Source organism: Ciconia boyciana, chromosome 5 (genome assembly GCF_034638445.1).
Source record: "Ciconia boyciana chromosome 5, ASM3463844v1, whole genome shotgun sequence".
Taxonomy (NCBI): Eukaryota; Metazoa; Chordata; class Aves; order Ciconiiformes; family Ciconiidae; genus Ciconia; species Ciconia boyciana.
In genome coordinates this window covers 71046180-71067029 of record NC_132938.1, presented here as the reverse complement: position 1 = coordinate 71067029, position 20850 = coordinate 71046180, and the positions used below count along the sequence as shown (strand labels likewise).

At 40.1% G+C, this 20850-nt stretch overlaps 2 protein-coding genes across 8 annotated transcripts in view; one reads left to right on the top strand and one right to left on the bottom strand.

The window, feature by feature from the left end:
• Positions 1–3851, bottom strand: part of MGAT4D (MGAT4 family member D) — a 48106-nt gene extending 44255 nt beyond the window's left edge. The window contains exons 1-3 of one of the 2 annotated variants that reach the window (XM_072863020.1): positions 2930–3851; positions 1451–1532; positions 419–515 (exon numbers count right to left, since the gene is read on the bottom strand). The gene's annotated coding sequence lies outside the window, so the exon portion shown is untranslated. Of the gene's footprint in view, positions 1–418; positions 820–1450; positions 1533–2929 lie in introns of those variants that run through there. The other variant, XM_072863021.1, reaches the window with a different exon arrangement.
• Positions 3852–3909: 58 nt separating this feature from the next.
• On the top strand, positions 3910–15689 carry ELMOD2 (ELMO domain containing 2). 6 transcript variants are annotated; one of them, XM_072861883.1, is made up of 9 exons: positions 3910–3972; positions 4300–4447; positions 5304–5332; positions 6698–6792; positions 7612–7741; positions 8680–8813; positions 9437–9505; positions 10726–10859; positions 11278–15689. In XM_072861883.1, the coding sequence occupies exons 2-9, from the start codon at positions 4303–4305 to the stop codon at positions 11433–11435; spliced, it is 894 nt and encodes a 297-aa protein (XP_072717984.1). In that variant the 5' UTR covers positions 3910–3972; positions 4300–4302; the 3' UTR covers positions 11436–15689. The 6 variants fall into 6 exon arrangements, with proteins under 6 accessions (XP_072717984.1, XP_072717985.1, XP_072717988.1 ...); XM_072861884.1 differs by having other exon boundaries at positions 3916–4011; positions 4303–4447; XM_072861887.1 differs by having other exon boundaries at positions 3916–4011; positions 8680–8798.
• Positions 15690–20850: the final 5161 nt, after the last annotated feature.

The window sequence follows — 20850 nt, the reverse complement described above, 5'->3', positions numbered from 1 at the left end:
CTGACTTCTTAGACTAGGGCATGAACTTACAATGAGGTAGTGCATTAACTGTTCCTCAAAAAAAAAAAAACCCAACAAAAAACTAATCACTGAAAATGTCATGAACTTCCACTGCTTTGGGACCTATTTGCAAACAGGCCCTCTTACTTGCTTCATGCTTTCCTCATATCTCCCTCCCAGTGCTCTCTTCATATGTTATTTCATATGCTCAAGAACTATGTACAACTGGAATAAGATGCGTGGGGTTTTGAGGGGTGTTCAATGTTTCAGACCAGTTCTACCTCCCAGCAGCAGACTTTCTGCACCTTTGGCAAACTATCATCTTTAAAAATACTGTGTAGAACATGTTGCTGAGTAATCTTTTAATACTTACACTAAGCAAGTCATTCAATGGACAAGTTCCATCGAGGCAGCTTACCTGCAAGGAGTTTCTAGGCTTGTCCTCGTGCTTTGTAACTGAACGTCTTTTCTTGCTAAGATGGTTGTCTCATGTTTTCGATACTGTTTTCACACATCTGTGTGTAAGCAAGAGTGGCGATAGGAAAGATTAAAATAAATATTTGACAGAATACAGGCTCATGGGTGAAACAAGTAATGGATTATTTCGCATGCGGGTTGCAGCTGTCCTTCATCCACAAGGGTACGTGAACAAAGAACAACTACCAGTAACAGCAAGCAATAGTCGCTGCCATGGAAAGTTTTCTGACTGCGTAGAGATCCAACTGATATTGCTCATTAAAGTCCCCTTCTATTTGCCCTGTTCTCACCTAAGAAATGTAATTTTACAAGGTAAACAGTAGGTCATTATCTTTCCTTCAACCAAAGGCTCTGTGAAGGTAATGCTGGAAGGCAACTACTGAACACAAAAAGAGGAAGCTGTAACTTTTTTCCTTAAGCTACCGCTTTATATTTTTTGATTGTCCTAATATAATTTATGAATTGACCATGAATTGACCATTCTGACCATGAGGATACAGAAGCATCTTGCATGATTCAAGTACTAACATTTGTGTAAAACCAAACATGCTCACTGCTGGATCACTCGGTTCTGTAAAGAACCCAATGAAGCTTTAACTCAAGTGTTTACACTTGCTTGTTACACACTGAAAAAGATGATCAAGTTTGGAACCTACAGAGAAGTTAACACACCTGAAATTACCAAGACTGGTATAATCACCTTTATCTCCTGCCTTCTTTACAGTAGATAAGCTCTGTATCTTTTTAATAGCAAGTTATAAAAAGCTGTGAAAAAACCTGTCAAAACCACATGCTTTAATATTTTTAAATAAATAAATGTAATTGGTTACAGATTCTACTTTAAAATACAGATTTAAGTAAAGACAAGACTGTATGAGCAAAAAAAGTATAACCTGGATTAAAACTTGCATCTTTTAAACTCTCACATTTCAGAAGTGCTTTAAAACAAGACCTTAAAAATTTTCAAGCTCACCTCAACAAGTCTAATTATAACATAGAGAAGTATTTTGCAATGTATTGTCAACTCTGGGTACTCTACACATCAGTCCTGGAGACTGGGAGCAAAGAGAACTGACTGAGAAAACGATGATTGTGTACTGTGTGTATTTATTGTTATGGTAAAGTTTAAGACTGTCATAAACCAAAATAGGAAGTGGAACAAATTCCACAACCTGTAGTAGAAGTTGTTGTTACTTTGGTTCTTAACAATCCATACAAAAATGATTTTCTATTTAAGTATAAATAACAGAAAAAGAATTAATCATATTGATATGAAGCTATTTAATCCATTAAAAGACGCAATGGAAAGTGAAACTCTTGAAGCAGTAGGAAGGTTTTATTTTGGTGTACATCAACAAAAGTCTCACCAGCTAGAAATTTCCCTGTGGTGTTTGCACAGACCCACACTTTAAGGATGCACCTGCTGGACTTCTAAGTAATTCCGGTAGTTTATGCTCCTAATGAACTATCTCAGAGCAATCCATGCGTGGGCATGAAGACGGACAGTAAGGACCTGACCACCCTTCCCTTTCTTCACGTTGTTACGACTCCTCCGCCTTCCCAACATCAAACTCTAACACCCCGCTGCTGCTGAAGCCAGGATTCTCCTGACGACAAGCTTTCAGCCTAGCTGCGTTTAAATGCCACAGCAGCAGTGCTCTGCCAAATCGTCACATGGGAGGTGTAGCGCAATCTTTTTTTCCTGATCTGGATTATTTGCTCAGAGTCATTTCCCGTACAAGCTGGTGGGAGCTGTAGCTTACCCAGGTCCTGCAACACAGATAAATTTTGTTATTCCCATTTCTTTAATCAGTTCTTAGGCACCGGATCTTTGATATTTTCTCAAGGTATTTTCTGGTTTTTGGCTATCTTGGACTGACTTACATGTAGGTAATGTGATAGAACCATAATCCATCCTGTCACCAAGTAAGAATATTTTTTAATAGAAATATTTTTTATTTTCGTCCAGTAGCACTCCAATGCTTTAGAAGTCAGATTACTCACTTCGGAAGTTACACTGAAAAAATGACCACCTGCTGCCTCTTAACATGCACCATCTCTCCTCATAGGTTTTAAGAGTAGGAATTGGATCTGCAAACAATTGAAATTCATGTATCAGAGCTTCCCCCACATGAAACTCTGCACCCCTACGAGTGTAAAAATCCAAAGGGAGGATGCCAAATGCGTTGGTCCACTCTCTGAAGTCCTCTGTGGGACACAGGCCACCAGACCTGCTGTGTGGCTTCCGATTCTGTGTAAAAGGTACTTCAATTTCCTCACATTAAAAAACCTATCAGAATGTGGTCAAGCAAGTCTGCCACCTCCCTTTCAACCCTCCAAATTTTGCATACAATTCAGAGGAACAGGAATTCCTTCCGCTGTCCTCAAAGGAACTGCTCAACCCATGTTTACTGAAATAATCATTAAATTAGAATACAATGGAAGTACTGACCAGAACTAAATGACACACTTAGGCTGAACCTCCGTTCAGCGATGGCAAAGCAGGATCAATGGCAAAGCCCTCCTCCTTAAAAGCATGTAGCCCAACTAAATTTGTAACATCCTTCTGATTAGCGTTGCCTTCAGCTATAGCAGAGGCAAGGAACGAGTCTTCAAGCACAGTTTTGTAAACACTTGAACAAGCGATCCCCAACTGTATTTTGTAAGGCATCACGAACGAGTTGAAGGTGTTAACTAGCAAGACGGTTCACCGATTTTCGGCCCAAGTACAAGCTGGGCTGCCCGTGCCAATTCCCCGGTTAGCACCGGGGCCAGCCCTGAAGCGCTGTGTCGCGGCTGGCAGGCCTGCGCAGGGCCAAACTGACGGACCAACGTGTCAGGCGAGGGCCCTTGCACCACCACCTCGGGAGGCACGCCTGCCGCCTCGGCCTGCGCCTCCGACGCCGGGCTGGCAGCCAACGCCTCGGGGCTCTTGGGGCAGGAGGCGGCTCTGCCCGAGCTAGGCCGCCCGCTCGCACAGGGCGCAAGCCAGCCCAGGGCAGCGCTCGCCTGCCTGCTCTCCCATCGCCCTTCGCCCCCAGCCAAGCACGCCCAGAAGGAAAGGCGCTGGCAGACGGAAGGCGGCTACACCCGCCAGCGGCTGCCCTGCCCGCGGCTCCCTCCGGCTCCCAGCGGGGCAGGCAGCCGCGCCGTGACAGCCTCGGGACGGGGAGCGCTCCTCCGCCCCGCTGCGGTGGCAGCGGGCTGCGCCGGCGGGGCCGCAGCCTCAGCCGCCAGGGCGAGGCAGCAGGCGGCCAGGCGGGCGGGCGCCGCCGGCTGAGGGAGTGGAACCGGGCGTCCGGCGCCCCGTGCCGCCCCGCGCCGTAACGGCCGCTAACGGCCACCGGGATGGGGACGGCCCCTCCCAACCGGCACTTCCGTTCCGTCCCGTCCCGTCCCCCCCCCCCGCGATCACTTCCAGGTCGGGGAAGGCGGGAGGCGGTTTCCGGCGGGAGGATGCGGGGGGCGGCCGGGCGCCGCTAGGTCGCCGCCACGGTGGGCGCGGGGCGGCCGGGCTCGGCGCTGCCGGGGCAGGTGCCCGCTCCCTCGCCGTGGGGGGCCGGGAGGGGCCTACCGGCTGCAGCTCAGCGGCTGCCCGCCAGCGCGGGCGGCGCTGGCCGTTAACGGCTCCTGAGGGCGGCGCGGGGCTGAGGGGGACCCGGCCTGGGGCCGGTGGTGATGGCGATGGTGCTGGGGCGGCGGGGGAAGCTGCCCCTCGCAGGAGGGTGTTTTGGGCCGGCGGTATCGGGGCGGGGAGGCTGGTCAGGCAGGGGGCTGCAGCCGCCGTCACCCTCCTGCTAACGCGGGGCTTTCTTCCCGCAGAAGATGTTGGTGTACTTCTGGGGGTTCCTGTACAGCAACTACTTTCGGTTTTGGCTGAAGTGGATCTTGAGGCTGCTGACTCGGAAATGCGAGTTACAGCGGGTCTTTGATGGCTCGAAGGCGGGCGCGCAGCGGACGCTGAGCATAGGTAATGAAGGGTGCAGGGGGTAAGGATGCAGGTAACGAAGGATGCTAAAGCAGGGGCCTGGTCTAGGTCTTTAGAAACGTCGTCAAAAGCAATCGTTGGAAACCACTGCCTGTCCTGAGTGCAGTGTGCATCCCCTGGATCGTGTTTGCGCTGTTCCCTTCTTCCTGGCTATTCTATGAGAATTTTAAATCAGAATGCCAGATCTAGTTTCCTTGCCTGCTTGCTAAGGTAATTCCAGTTACCTTCAAAAAATGAATTGGAAATCTTACATTTTTCTGTGGAGTATTCCCATCACTTCGTGTGTGTGTTTTTACCTTCCCATTATTAAAAAAGCCACACAGAACAGACATGAATGCGTTGTTTTGGGGGAGGGAGCAAGAGTGATTAAATGCACAATTCTGCTTGATGCAGAATTTTAATCTAAAATAGTAATTTAAGAAAACTACTTATAGTTTTTGCCTTTTTAACAATAGCTTGAGGAAGTGACTTGGCTTCCTTATTCTTTAGTAATAAACACAAAACCATTTTTAAGAATGGAAAAATATCAAGATGTGTTTTTTGTCTTGACACCTTTTCAAATTTGTGTTTGTACATGTAATTGATGGATGTTTTAAAAAATCCGAGTCTATTTTCAGCATTGTACTTGAGGATTATTTAAAAAAAAAAATCTATGTAAATTAAGACTTTCAGTTACCTGATACCTGTTAATTTTAAGATTGAGTATTTTTTTATTAATTACCTCTATAAAAGGGATGCAACATTTTGTAATACTTACATGCCACAAGAACACCTGTCATCAATTATTTAAAACAATTAAGTTCATTTAACTGTGATATTTACTTTTTTTGTATTGCAGAACATTCACTGGAATCATCAAAGAATAAGGTAAAAGATACTAGAGATTAAACTGTAATAAAACCTTCTTTCAGAGACAGATCCTGGAAAAGAACATGTGCATTTACTTTTTCAGGGTGGTGGAAAGTAGAGGAATAAAAGGCAGAGAGGAGAGAACAGCATTTTGGGTTCTGTATGCTAGGGTTAGTCAAGTTTTCTCAAACCCTGTGTCCCTTCAAATGTTTGTTTCCATCTCTCTGAAAGATGACCTGCTCTTTAGCAGCAAGTCAGACAAGTCATTACACAGAGCTTCTGTTCTTGGGGAGGGTCAGTTCCCCCTGTCACAACAATCTCATGCTATTTTTTTAGAAAACGGAAGTGTGATATAGATAAATGATATGGATAAAACAATTACATGCAGTGTATACCGTAGCGTCTTGAATTGTTGAAAAAAATGTAATGCAAGTTTGCAGGTAAACGTTTAACTGACAAGCTCATTCCAATTGTTCTGTAGCAGTTAGAGATAAAGTAACACTTTAAACCCTCAAAGTTGTATATCTTGAACAAAACTTTTCCTCTTTAGGCAGGGAGGTGACTGCATTCTCCCTTTTTCTAGCTGATCACTGCAATGTGATGTTGAGAGAGAATTAGTAACTGCCACAAGCATCTTTGTTGCAGTAGAGCACAGTATGGGTGGGTCTTTTAGCATCTCTTAATTAAATTATTATATCAAATATATTAATGTTCAGTTTTAAAAGAGTTAACCTTTTGCTTTACTGAAATGAAGCTGCTTTGGTGTTAGCATGAACTGTATTAAAGAACGCATTGTGGCCATAAAAAGTTTAGAAGACGAAGTTAAATTGTTGTGAAGTGCTTTTAGGTGGGCAGGGTATAATTATCCTTACTAGTATTTGCCCTTTACTCTAGAAGACTGCAGAATAGCAGTATCTTACATTAAGTTCTTCTGTTTCACCCCAGCATTGAAACCTCAACTTTGTTAGTTCACCGTCTCCTAATTCTGAAGCATTATTTCCTTATTGAAGTTTTATCACTTTTGCTCCTTGATAGCTGCGTTTATTTCAATTGGATCAGGAAGAACATATTTCGATTTAGCATTTGAAAGCAAACGAGAACCTAGACTAAGCAACTCTGGAGCTTTTTATTTATTCTTTATGGGACTCCTGTGTAAACGTTGTTTACAGTCTGACAAAGTTACAAATTATGCTTTTATGTAATTATTGCAGATCTTTTATATGTGATTTGAGCCCGTTTATTGTAAATGTGCAATAAATTGACTCTTCTTCTTTTATAGTAAAGAACACACATGGCAGGTTTACGGAAGCTGAGAAGTAAGAATAAAGTCAATGATAGATTTCTGTATTCCTCATGAAGTCTCTTACTGTGTTAACTTCCTAGGTTTTAAGAAATGCTGTACATGTTGAGGAAGCTGAAGTGGAGAAGTGTGTCAGAGATGTAATGAAAGAAAAGAAAATTGAACCGAAGGACACAGGGTACGTTTAGAACCCAAACATAAGTTCTTCATGGCAGATAATTCTGACTTCTTGGTGCGTTCTTGCAGTTGTTTAATCTGATACAATATTTAGGCCATTCAGCACAAGTCTTTAAAATTAAATTAGAAAATAAGGTATGGTTATGTCCTCTTCAGTTCTAGAAAATAAATTGCAGAAGTTTTAATTGACATGGATTTGGGGTAACTGCATCTCTATCTTGCAAGTCCCTTCTGTTACTCCCTATTTCTAAGTAATATGATTATTGCATAGGTTGATTACTTGAACTATGTAATCGCTTAGATATAGTTGAGAGACTATAGTGATGCCTGATTAATGTTTGCATTCATCTGCATAAGTAATTATGAGTGATCAAGAGGAAAAATTGTGAATAGTCAAAATTTTAAAGTTTAATGAAGTGCTGCTTTGAAGCTATAAGTATTTCTTGACAAAGTTTCACTTTGACTTACAAAAAGTTTGGGGGTAGGTGAAGGTACAGGGTTCAGGATGATTTATGGAGTTTTCTTGTGTCATCACAGATTTTAGCTAAGTTTTTTTTTTTTTTCTTCCATAATTTAAGTGAATAGGGCCTGATTCTGCAGCACTGGAATCGGCTAGAGGTTTTTTTTAAGTAGAAATAAGATCCATATAGCAGTATACTTAACCAATATGCTGTAGTTTGAAAGATAAACGTAAAGCACTTCCTAATTCTAGTGCTTACATTGCATTAACACAAGAAAGGTCTTATCTGGTAGTTCAGGCAAGAATTTATGGCTAACTACGCCTCAATAGCTTCTGTGTGGTGTTTTGTTATTATTTCAGGTTTAAGACAAATCTGCATATATCCTTACTGCAGATATCAGGTTATAAAAAACTTTATTTGAATGTGGAAAATCTGAGGAAGGTCCCGTATGATTCGGATAACGAAGAACATGAGGAACAGTTAATTGAGGTGAAAATGATCTTTTAAATACAAAAGCTGTTTGTTTGTTTGTTTTTTCCCCTCCAAGTCCCAACAGCTTGGACAAACTTAATTTATTGGTAGCATTCTTACCAGTAGGCCTATTTAAAGCTCTTTTCTATTTGTGAACTGCTAAGCTATTATAGAAGTGACACATTAAAATACAACATCAAAGCAAATTAGTAAATTAGTGTTACTTGCACTGGGATTATTTTGTGTGAAATCAGACATAACACCACCTAGGTAGCAAAATAATTTTGTAAGGGGTCACTGAGGGATCATAGCTAAAAAGATATTTAACCTTATGCACATGTCTAACTTTGTAAACCAATAATTACTAAATAAAAAAGACACTGGTGTTTTCTTATTACTGCATCCCAGTCAATGCCAAAGAGGGTAGTTTAATGCTGGAAGATAAAACTATCAGTACTGTATTTTAGGTAACAATAAATAATAGCAAGCAAATAATGCTTAAGCCTTTTTTAAATAGCTTCTACTGTGCCAATATATTAGCATGTAATTTTCTTAGCATTTCATAATTATCTCAACTTGCTATGCAAGTCCCAACATTGATGTGTTAAGTAAGCATTCATCGAGAATTTGTATTTCAGTTTATAGCTGTCCTATCAGAAAAGGATGCATAAATTAATTTCTGAAGTGAAACAAGTCTTTGTTTCTTTAGTACTGATACAGTGGCTTTGTCCATGAAGGGAAATGACTGCATTTAATGTTAAATGTAATTATTTTCATAATTGCTGAAATAAGCCATTGTACTATGACTCCAGATTGCCACTAACAGAAAAGCAAAGCATGCAGATAGTATCCTATTCCTTGGTGAACGGTTTCTAATGTGCAGCAGCAAGTGTTCTGAATTATGTGGCTTGGAATACTTTAGCAGCTGTGCGTAACATGGAAGCATATTTGTGCAGCTTTGGAATTTGCTGATGCCTCATGAGAATCTGAAGGCCAGAATCACCAAGCAGTGGTGTGACATTGGCTTCCAAGGTGATGACCCCAAAACAGACTTCAGAGGAATGGGCCTGCTGGGGTTAGTGAATCTGGTGTAAGTGACAAGAAGTATTTAATTTTTGTTGTAACTAATTTTCAATATCTATGTATCTTCTCTAGTTAGTGCTATTTCTAATAAAGACTGAATAGAAGCAAATAGAAATGGTGGCTGCTGTACAGTGAAAAACAGTATTTTCTATATAAGTCAACATTTCTAGTGGCTGCACATCTGTAAACATGTGATTGGGTAGAGGCCAGCAAGCGACAGGAGGAACAGAAAGTTACCCAAGAAACCTTATTTTTTTTGTTGTCGTATGATAGATTTGATAGGTTATGACTTAGAAAGTAACTTGTCAAAAGCTTTTAAAATTCCTGAATTAATTACTGTAATGAAAAATAAACAGGTTTGCATAACTTTGCTAAGCTAATTTGTGGACTTGAGTGAGCTTCATATTTGATGTTCAGATCACAATGATTTTTCTTTTTTTTTACTGGATTAGTTCACGCTGAATATAATTTAATTTTCTGCCTTTTCCTTGGTTTTAATTTTGTGCCATTTTTCAGTACAGAGTAGTATTCAGCTTTAAACTAAAGCTACACATTTTGATGTTGAACACATTAATATTTTTTTATATGAACTAACAAAAAATAACGGAAGATCCTGTTTTACACTGACAGATATTTTAGTAAGCATTATACCAACGAAGCTCGTCAGATCCTTTCTCATTCAAATCACCCAAAGCTGGGGTAAGTCACTATATGACTTTTTCTGGCTTGTTCTGTGTAAGAGCTCATGTGAAGACTACCAACTGTGTGTGCTGAAAATAAAGAGGAAAATATTTGTGGTTTTTTCCATTAAAGGATGAAAAAAGGGCCCAAGCAGAAAGGCGTGAGAAACTGAACACAGAAATCAATTTCAGGCTGGGAACTATGGGCGGCTTTTTTTATTTTTTTTTTTTTTCTCAGAATAGGTTTGTTGTGACAAAAACGTTGCAAAATACTGGCTTTGGTTAACACAGTGAACACCTTTAACATCATAGTTAGCTTTATTTGTAATAGGCTTAGATTAGATTTAGAAATGAATACTAATTTTTCACCGCCTTACTGATCCTGTGTTGGGATGGTATGGATTATCTTTTAAGGTCCCTTTTTTTGCTAGATTTGTGTTCTGTAATAAGTATGTACAAATAGATGTTTTGTTGTTGTTCAGCTTTAACTTCATTTCTGAAAACTTTGCATATTAAAATATTTAGCTCATTTTACAGGGAAATATACTCTAAAACCAGTCAGATACAGAGGAAGGCTGGTAAACCTGTGTATATCATCCGATCCATCTAGTCCTGAGTTAACTCAATCACCTGCCAAGAATGGGAGGCTTTCATGACTTCCATTGTAAACAACATTACCTTGTGCAACTAGGTCATGAATAGGATATCAGAGACATTTAGGTCAATTAAATACCCATATCATTGACACAAATTAATCCTTTTTTTTTTTTTTCCTTCCCCAGAAACACTTGTTTTAACAGTCCTTTAAGAATTTCTATTGTGGTGCTTTCTATACCATGCAACAGAAAACCAGATTTTTTCAGCTTAAAGGACAGTTTGAGATGGCCATTCCATTTATACTGTAACAATGTTTTTGATGTCCGATTTTTAATATTCTGGCAGGTTTAATGATTTCAAATGAGCAAATTGAGGTCAGTGTTGATTAGCCTTACCATCTCATTATTGCCTAATGGAGGCATTTGCCATAGTATTGTATAGGAGACTAGCATTTTAAAATAACTTTTACATGGTTGGATGCACCAGGGAATGGAAAGAGTGGTCTGTAGGCCTGAGTCAGCGTGTCAACAAGTATCATACGAAAAATTGACTCTTACAGTTATCCTAATGCAGGCTGTTTCAGGGAAGCTTTTAAGTCCTTCGATCCAGAAGGTAAAACATGACCTATGATTGGTGTTGCAGATATTCTTATGCAATAGTTGGAATCAATCTGACAGAAATGGCATACAGCTTACTTAAGAATGGTGCTTTAAAGTCTCATCTGTACAACATGGTCTCTGGATTGCCGCAGATGGAGCACTTCCATCAGTTTTACTGTAAGTATCTGTAGCTTCTTTAGTACAGACTACCGGGGGGAGGCCTACAAGGTAGAGTTCAGGTTTTTGGAGTGCATTTCCACTCTTTTCTCATTAGCCAGAGCAAGCTGTTTATCTTCTGGATCAGGTATTGAAAATGCTTCTGATGCTTAAACATTGTGCTACAGTAATGTACATTTAAGGGATAAATTTGGGTGGCTTTCTGTATATTGGAAACTGCAGTTTGAAAACTCAGTATTTGCAGATTTATTTTTGTATTCATTATTACAGTGTCCAAAAGCTTGCTGTTGACCAGGATGGGACACTCCCTATTTTAAGGGAATGAATAGAGTCTAAAGGATCATTCTAGGTCTAGCTAGATCAAGGCAGAAAATTGTGGGGGTTATTTTTGCAGATCTGTATTTTATTTTCTTCACAGGTTATCTGGTTTATGAGTTTGACAAGTTCTGGTTTGAAGAAGAACCAGAAAGCATTATGCACTTCAACCAGTACAGAGAGAAATTCCATGAAAAAATTAAGGGACTTCTGCTGGATTGTGATGTGATACTAACCTTACAAAACACAAAGAAACCTTAACTCCTCTGCAGTCTAGGAGGTTCTGCATCCAAAATGGAATTATGCATTTGGATGGCAGTTTTGCATGTTCCACCAAAAACTGTTTAACAATAGAACTTTTTTTTTTTTTACATTAAAAAAAATCAAAATTCAGTTAAGAAAGCTTGGACAATCAACCTCTGTTTACAGGTCTTTATATGCTATTCTCCAAAGGACAGCTTTTTTTTAAAAAAAAAACAAACAAAACAAGAAACAACCAACACAAAAAACAACCCACAAATCTCAAGAGCCTCTGGATCGCTTGCTTTCACAATTTCTTTTATACTTCTTGGTGCAGGAACATGAAGCAGGTATTTATGCCGCATCATGTTTTCCATGAATAGGTTTGACTGTTAATTGTCTTTTAAAAACTTATTTTAGTTGAAATTACTCTGGTTTTAGACTTTTTGTGTTCTTGTTCTGTACATGTAGTCGATCGTTCACTCATCAATGTTAAATTTCTCTGTAATGAATAGGTCCACGAAGGGGATTGTATTAGTCGCTTATGATTTTGGAGAAGAGGCTTAATCCATCAACATACTGACAAACTTACTAGAAATTGCTTCTGGCTAAGGAAGTATTTTTATCTATGGATTTGTACCAGAAAATTCCTATGCTTGGAAAAAGCTTAGTTTGCAAACAAACAACCACAAATCATCAGTGTGAGGATCAGATCCTCAGACTAAAGCTACTCCTTCTAAAAATATTTCTACTGTAAACATTTTCAGTTCTTTCTAATCTGACTTCAGCTGCTCAGGCTGCTTGACTTTGTATCTGTTGTCAGCCCTTTCTTTTAGGAGCTAATGAGGTATTCTCAGTGGGAAGTACAAGAGAGTTAGTTTAGCCCTTTTATAAAGTTCACTCATTGAAAACCTTTATTGCAGCTGCAGTCCGTATTTTGTGAAAATAAATTCACACCTGAGTACAAGTCTCTATCAAAGATGTATTTTCCATGGAAGGGATGCAACTGCGACATGTTCCTTAATCTTGGCATCCTCAGACAATCTAATCAATAGAATTTTATATCTATATTGTGACTAATGATTGCTTAAAGCAACTTTAAACAGATTTGGTATGACCATCACTTCCTTTTCTAAAACCTACTATTAAATAAGTGCCTTCTGCTTTATTCAATCAGTGTTTTATTTTGATTCTGTAACCAGATCATAGCCTTAGAAGCTTGAGTTATTTGAGAAGGACTCTTTCAGTATATACCTAAATAGCACACAGTGGCGGCACAAAATTTGTATGCTAATAGAAGCTTTCATGCCTTTCTTTTTTTCTTTTTTTTTTTTTTTAGTAATCTCAGGTAAATTAGTTAACTTCTAGTCAATGACTAATCATGAAGAGATTCCTAAAGAATACAAATAATTGAACGCAAGAAGAAAAAAAGACAAACCCCTTTTTGTAATGAGTGATGTTCCACTATATAAGTATTAAATGTATTATTATAATATGTAATACTGCATCTCCTTGGAGATAATCAAAACCCAACTGGACGTGGTCCTAAGCAGCCTGCTTTAGGTGACCCTGCTTTGGGCAGGGGGTTGGACTAGGGGATCTCCAGAGGCGCTTTCCCACCTCAGTAATTCTGTGAGCCTGTATTGTGTAACTAGTGACTTCTTGCACTGCATCCACCCAGTTCCTCTTGATCCCTTAAATGTTGGTGTTCTCTTATTTGTGGGAAAGCTCCTGATCAGGGTAGGCAGCATATATGTAGGAAGTAATGCAGTTCTGTTTTCTTTTTACGATACCTTAGGTATAGACAAGAGTTAAACAGTTATGTTTAACATGTGCAGGGTGGAGAAGGGTTCATCTCATCTGTGTTGGGTTGATGCTCTTCTACTAAAGAAAAGAGTAATGTGAAGATACTCATAGGGAGAGTATTTATGGTTATGCCATGGCTTGTAAACTGAACAGCTGAACTGACTGGCTTAGATTCAAAACTGACCACAGGAAGCCTAGTTCTTTTGCTTTTCCCAGGTACTTGGGTCCTGTAATTCTCCCCACTGAAAAAGCCGAGATCCTGTGGAGAGTGTTCTGGGATTCGGGCCCCGTGGTAGAGCTGTGTTTCTCTGACCCTTGTCATTCCTAAAATCTGGACAATTTCTAAAATCTGAGTAAGGAAGGGGAAAGCAGGCTCTTTCCCAGTGGCTGAGAGGTTAGTTGTCTGGTACTTTCTAGCCCCAGCTTCTGTCATGTTTGTCTTCCTTCATTAATAATTTTTGCTATTGCTTGTAGAGCTCCTTTGCAAGCAACATGAGACTGACTTTTTGAATTCCAGAAGTGACCCAAATATGTTTAGCAGCAGCAGGAACAGAGATCCCATTCTTTATTTTAATCTATTGCTTGCTAGCAAGCAATGAAATTGCTTGAGCCATCTCTCTAAAACAGTCCCCTGGGCTAGAGTCTGCAACCTTTCTTTTTTGGGCAACAGATGCAAAAATAATATACACCCTTGTCTTTCCAGCCTTGAAACTTTCACTTGGCTCCTTGTTCGCTAGGAGACTGACATTTAACTACTGCTGAGGCTTTTAAAGCCCAGCTGTCAAATTTCAGATTTCCTGTCACACCCCTAAGACATTTTATGTAGAATATAGATTGAGCCTGATGCAAGATGCATCTTCATTGGTTTTTTTAAATCAAAGTGTGAGCTGGGAGTAAACTGTGGCAGTGTACGAGGAAAAAAAGTAAGCGCAACCATCGTCAGATGAGTGAGATACATGGGAATGCATTAGTTTGCATGTTGTAATTAAGGTGAATGTTTATGTTAGGCTCCAATACACCTTCCCAGTGAACAGGCAGAATTTGCGTGTAGTTTTGTACTATCAAGTAGCCCAGTCCTTCTGTCTAGGAGTCACTCACTGTGTGTAGACTAGTACTGGGTGTCCCTGTTTTGCACCAGTGGTAGGCTAATTGTATTATGGTGGTAGCTAGGAAATATATGGAAAAAGGTAGAATTGTGTTTAGGGAAGGGAAGAACAATTTTTACTAGTCAGCGGTATTTTATACTAACTCTGTTGTAGGGCAACAATCCTGAGGTTATGGAAGATTCAAAACGGAGGTAGGCCACCTTTCTGCAAGTTGATATAATCAATTTGTTTATCATCAGAATTTGTTGCTCATGGTTTATTCTAAGAGTCTTAAAACCTTGGTAAATTCTCTTGTTATTTATTAACTGTCATGTTTTAAAGTATGTATTATCTTATTAGAATTTGCAGGTACTGTTAGTTCTGTTCTAACTTGCTGCCTCTTCAAAGCATTCACTGTGTGAAAGCTTATATGCAATAGTAATTTTAGAAAAAAAAATCTAAAACTGAAGACAACAAGGTGGTTCTCTAAATTTTTTGTTGTTGTTCCTGTAGCAACTGTTTAACAAACTACCTCCACTTTTGTTGTTTAGTGTATGCTTGAAACATGGTGCCACTCCATGAACAAATTAATCTGAAGATAAGTAGAAGTTTACCACAAGCAAAAGTAAAATGTAGTCTTTCAATAAGTAAACACATTGCTTCATATGTAACCAACGTGATTGGAAAGTGATTTGAAGACAGTGCTGCTTAGGAAGAAAGCGATTGAGAATGTTTTTAAACTGGTTGTGCTTCTGTCATCTGATACAGCAGTGTAAGGAATGGGGCATTTTGCCCTAAAGAACAATAGGAAAAGGGGCCAATTTAAGCACCTCGGATAAAGAGTTTTGGATTTTCACTCTTTGAAAAAAACACAAACAAAAAATTAAACACACACCCCCAAAGCCCCAGGCATTCATTTCCCAGATTTTCCATTCTAGTTTAAATAACAAACATTTTACAAAAAAAAAATTGGTTAGCCTTGTTTTAAGAATTATCGTGATGAAAAAGTCTGTATTTAGTTAGGTGGGAGTTCAGCACTCAGTATTCTTGAAAATACTGCTAGTGAATGCGCGGTAAAGATGTAACCTGTTGTTTCTTTGTCATACTTGTTTTGTGTTGCTGTAGTACAATGGTGATCAATCTTTGGACTGATGTTTCTTGTGCCAGTCTATATATTGTCTTTTGCTAGGGAAGAAAAGCAAACCAACCAGCCAGCCCAAGACAGCTTGTGGGCAGTTTCTTCTTATCACACTGTGCTTAAATAGCTGCATACTAATAGAAATTTCTGTTTACCACAATGTAAAAGCAATAATGTAAACTGTGATGTCTGTGTAATGGAAAGAGATGTTTACAATGGTAGCAAATAAAGAACAAGTTATTCCAAAATATTGTCAACATGAGTGTGTTATGGCCTGCTAGAAAACCTAACAATTTCCCGTTGGCCGTGCTCTCAGTTCACACACGTGCACTGTGATATTAGAGAAAGCTTTATCCTATCTTTTTTTGTGTGTGTGTGTGATTTTTTTTTTTTTCCCTCCAAGAACTTGTTTAGAGGTCTCTATGGTTCTTGCACAGGGCTTGCGTTTGCACCTTTCCTTATAGCGCTGTAGCACAAACTTGAAATGGTAGGCAGCGGAACATCTGACTATGGAAGCTGAACTGGAAAACACAGCAACAGCCAGAACAAATGCTAGCTGGCTCACATATTTTCTAGTTTTTAAATCATCATCCAAGATGTGTACCTTAAATCAAACACCAGAAGAAAGGAAGAAGATTTAAATCCGTGCGATCCATACAAAAAGTGTGTGTTTTTAACTCTCAGTATTAGTCTGATACCATAGAAAAACACTTAAGTGCAAGTCCACTTGAAATCTTACATCTGTGGTAACAGGCAATTGTGCAGTGGGAAAGTCCAAGCTCAACACCCATTATGGATTAGGGTGTATTAATGGCCTTTAACGCTCCCTCACTCCCCCGACTTTTGCCAACCTGTTACTCCTAACCGAAGTCTTGGCTACGGTGTGTTGCACAGGCCAACGGTGTTGGCGGGAGGTGAGAGGAAAGGCTTCCTGCTTTGCTAGCCGAGGGGCTTCTCCAGCCGTCGTCTCACTGTGTTCTACACCTGGCCTCAAAGGGGGTGGCATCCCTTTTCTCAAATTCTTTTGGTCCGTACCACAGGAAGCAGACCTCACTTCCTTGATACATAGCATATATGAAAAGCACATGGGGTTGGAAGGAGGCAGAGAGTACTAGTTTTGCTGAGTTTCTTCAGCTAGAGCACTACATTGCTCTCTAAGTGATGGACCAGAATTTTGATTATGGAATGTAAGAGAATATTACACAGGTAGGCTGCTGTGCTCTGCTGCAGGTGGTAGAGATTTATTACTGCTTTATTTCAGTTGCTCTTGAAATCCTCACTTTAAAAGCAGCTCTGTTTTAAGCTTTAAAAACCAACAAAACCCAAACCAAACCTAACCAAAACCCAAAAACCAAGGATTTTGTTTGAAGGACCTAGAAGTTGACTCTTGGAGTTAACTTGAAGTGCAAGCAAGAACAACATTTTTGTTCAGGAGAGCAAAACTCCAGGACCAAAACAGAGTTGGAAAAGAACTCTGGAGAACTTTGCTGGAGAAAGAAAGAGAAACCCTTATTGGTTTTCATGTCTTCTTTTTTAACCAAGAGAATATTTTTACCTCTGTATCTTCCACCATGCCTTCATCTCCATACAAGCCATGTTAAACAATTTACTCTGTTTTTCAGTTCCATTTGTATTTCTCAGGTAGTCTTTGTTTCTACTCCTGAATTTTGGAGACCAAACACTTCTATTAACATACCAAAGTGCCACTGCATAAGAACTACAAGATCTCAGCTGTAGCAATTTCATTTCTTCAGAAGCATAGAACAGGCCCTGCACTACAGAAACATCCCACTCCTCCAAACCCCACACGGCAAGTTGGTCAGTTATGCAAATACCGGTTATTTTAGAAAATGGGATGAGGAAGCAGCTGTTCAGGAAATTTACATGGAGATATTGAGTACCGCAGAAAAGAGAAGAACCAGAGTTAAATTCTCTTCTGATGGGACACGCTTTGAGACGCTATCTGCCACCGCTTCTCGAGAGCATCTTGCACTGCAGGCAAGACTAACTTCCTGTATTTCATCCCTTCTATTCCCAGCACTGAAACTCTCTCACACAACGACGCTGCTGACACCAGCATGTATCACACATTTACATTATTAGCCATATTCCAATGTAACGTTCACTGCTGCGGTTTTGTTCTAATTATTTGCTGTCAGGCTAATTTATATTTTCACAATTGAATAAATCAACATTTTAAATGAGCATTAAAAGTCGCAATTGCTGCTTGAAATACATAACATTTGACTCAAGACTATCTTCTAGTGGAAAGAAATAGAAATAGCATAGAAGAAATGTTTTCTTCCAGCCAGAGGATAAGGCTCAGTAGTAGACGTGACTGGTTCACTTTCATTCTTGCTCTAACGTTACGCCTCGGCCTGTATCTAAACTGGTGAGCTCTAGTCACGGTCCAGCCGTCTCCCACAGCATCAGGTGTTGACACCAGGGTCCGAAGGAAGGCCCCAGATGCTGGAACCTCATGCTCTAGCTAAGCAAAAGGCTGGGATACTAAGGCACGCTCCACCATAGGCTGAGCTAACCTACCAACCCGTACGCTATTCCCCATTGTCTCATTTTTCCCAGAAGTTTTAGTCTAAGCTCGACTATTCCATTTTTCTTACAAAAATGGATACAACAGCATCAAGTATTTTTTACAGTGAATATTTCATTTCTGATAAAAGGGATCTTCTAGCTACAGCGTACCTCATTCTTAACTGAATTACCAAGAACTGGAACAGACAAGAGATTATCGTTAAGTCACTCACAGGGATGCCAGAAGTTTGCAGAGTAACAGCACTGAAACTCGTCAACGTGGGTACAACCCAAATTGGTGGAGATGTGGCGAGCCGTGCTCCCTACCTGCAATATGCTGGCACAGCCACAGGTGCCTTCTCCGACCTATTGCTTTTCCATTTAGGCAGGCTGTAGGCTTACAGTGCTTATGCACCAGCTTCATTTTGTACCCTAAGTAACCTGATGGAATTCAAACTCTTCCCAACCCTTTCTTGTTGGTTTCTATATCACACCTACTGTTGAGAGACCCAATTACCACAGTTTCAAAATGCTGCTGCAAGATTAATAATGGAGACCCTGTGACAGGAGGGATCCAGCAGCTTGGAGAGTACCCAGCTGAGGAACCAGACCCAGCTACACGGCTTTCCAAGCAGAAGCACCATCTCTTTGCTTGACCAACTGCATTATGGCTATTCCCTTTCTCTCCCACAGCCCCCTTACATACCACACCATATGTACCATACCAGCCTCTGCCATCTTAATATACGACACAACACCTGACATATGACATCTACTGTAACAGAAGCTACTACAACAGAAGCTCACTGTGTGAGAATCCTAAAGGTGCTTTTCTCTTTACAACAGTTTTGATGTCAAATTTTCAGTAGGTTTAATACAACACATACCAAGCTTTCCGTCTGCTTGCCCAAAACTCGTGTAACACAAACCTTTACAAGTCTCAAACACAACGCCTAGAATTCAGGAGCTGCAAGATGCTACAATGAAGGAAATAAGTACCACTGAACTTTCATATGCTATCAGCATCTGAATAAATGGGAAGACAGATTAGAAGAAAACTTAAGAGAAGAATGTTTCTTTGTGTTTTTTTTTTTAATAAAGAAAGCCCTATAAATAACCTCCTACTCCTCCATCATCTGCTGTCTGTCTCTTAGCAGGCAGGCAGCACCCGGTTGCCACCAGGCTCCTACCAAGCTAGAAAAGCAGCACATGTCAGCGTCCAGTCACAGATTTCAGCTCTGAAGAGGAGAAAGATGATCTTTCTTTTTCCCCCCAGCTGTGAGACTAACAGCCCTAACTAAACTCTACAGTTCACAGATTAAAGAGAGCCTCTCTCAAAGCATACAAAGCACACGACACAGGCACTTCTAAAGCCATACCGACTTGCGTAGCATGCCTACACATACAGATAAGACTTTAGAAACATTCACTCACATTTTCTCAAAGGTTTCACGTTGCTGTATGCTGGTCAGTTGAACTCTTCTGTAGCTTTCCTCTCATCAACTCCCACCCAACTACTAAAGAACAGGTCACAGCAGATCTTGTCATCAAATAGCCAACTTCCAGGTGGCCATTTGGTGTGGCCCTAATCAGGTGAGCAGCCTCACCCCAAAAAATCTGGAGAAAATCAGCTCACCTGGCTGCTACCTATATAGCAAAGGCATTCTTAAAGATGACCTGGCTTACACTTAGGATCAGGAAGGTAAGGAAGGCTACTGGAGCAAAACGAAAAGAAGTTGCCTTGTAAAATGGCTCCTGTTAACCAGAGATCCACTTGTGGATACCTCTTCTTGTCACAAGAGTTGTAACAGCAAAATAATTTTCATGATAGGTTGTACCCCCAGCCCTGCGGGTGGGGTGTGCCGCAAAGCTGGCAAGCCCTTTTAAGATAAAGAAATGTTTTTCTTCTGTGGTCTGTGCATCTCTAGGCGTGTGTGGAAGATTGCTGATAGGCTTAAATTCACTTTACCATGACAGACACCTAAAAGAGAAATATTTTAGGGATCTGCAAACTTAAAAAGGTCAACACTCCGCTTAAGGATGTTAACCCTCAGTGCTGAAGACTTTTGCAATAGCTTACTCAGCTGCCAGGCATTACAATAAAGAACCCTGCTCTGGCCTTGGCTTCTTAAGTTAAAACAAAGTCATATTCTTCAAAATAGTGATTACAGCTTCCAATTAATAGCATTATTTGATACACATGTAAACAATCTGCATAGTCTCATATGCAGAAAGACTATATTGCTTTTTCATACTGTTATATGTAGTCTACAGATGGCTAAATTATAAAGGAGAGAACTCTACTCCCAACAAAAGAAAAAAAATCAACAGTAAACTGACTGAGACATGGGATATATGAGCAGTGCTCAGAAATTAACAGCCATGTTTTGCAAATTAACTTTATATACACACGAATAGATGGTAAGTTTCAAAAATATAATTCACTGAATAGAGCACATCCATGTCTGTTCTGCCACTGCCATGGTCTTGAGGCTGACATCTCAGCTTACCAGTACCCTGTAAAAAACATTCTAATATTTAAAGCCTTAAAAGCATGCCTAGTGAGTTACAGCAAAGCATAGGTGAGTCATAAAATATCTGGGGGTCTTAAAAAGTAGTAACAACTGTTGTCACCAAATGTGAGCATAGCAGGGAAAACTGTTTAATGAAATTGGGTAGCGTGAGAGAAGCTTGCATGGGTTGCTTGTTGCAGATGGAATTAAACACATTCAAGTGTTAAACAAAACCAGGCATGGACACAACAAATGTTTTTGTTCCGAAACCTGGTGTTGAAGATCCAAAGTCATTTGTCTGTGTAATAAAACACAATCACCTACTTTTCCCTCTAGCATGACTTTAATAGTTAAAAATTGAA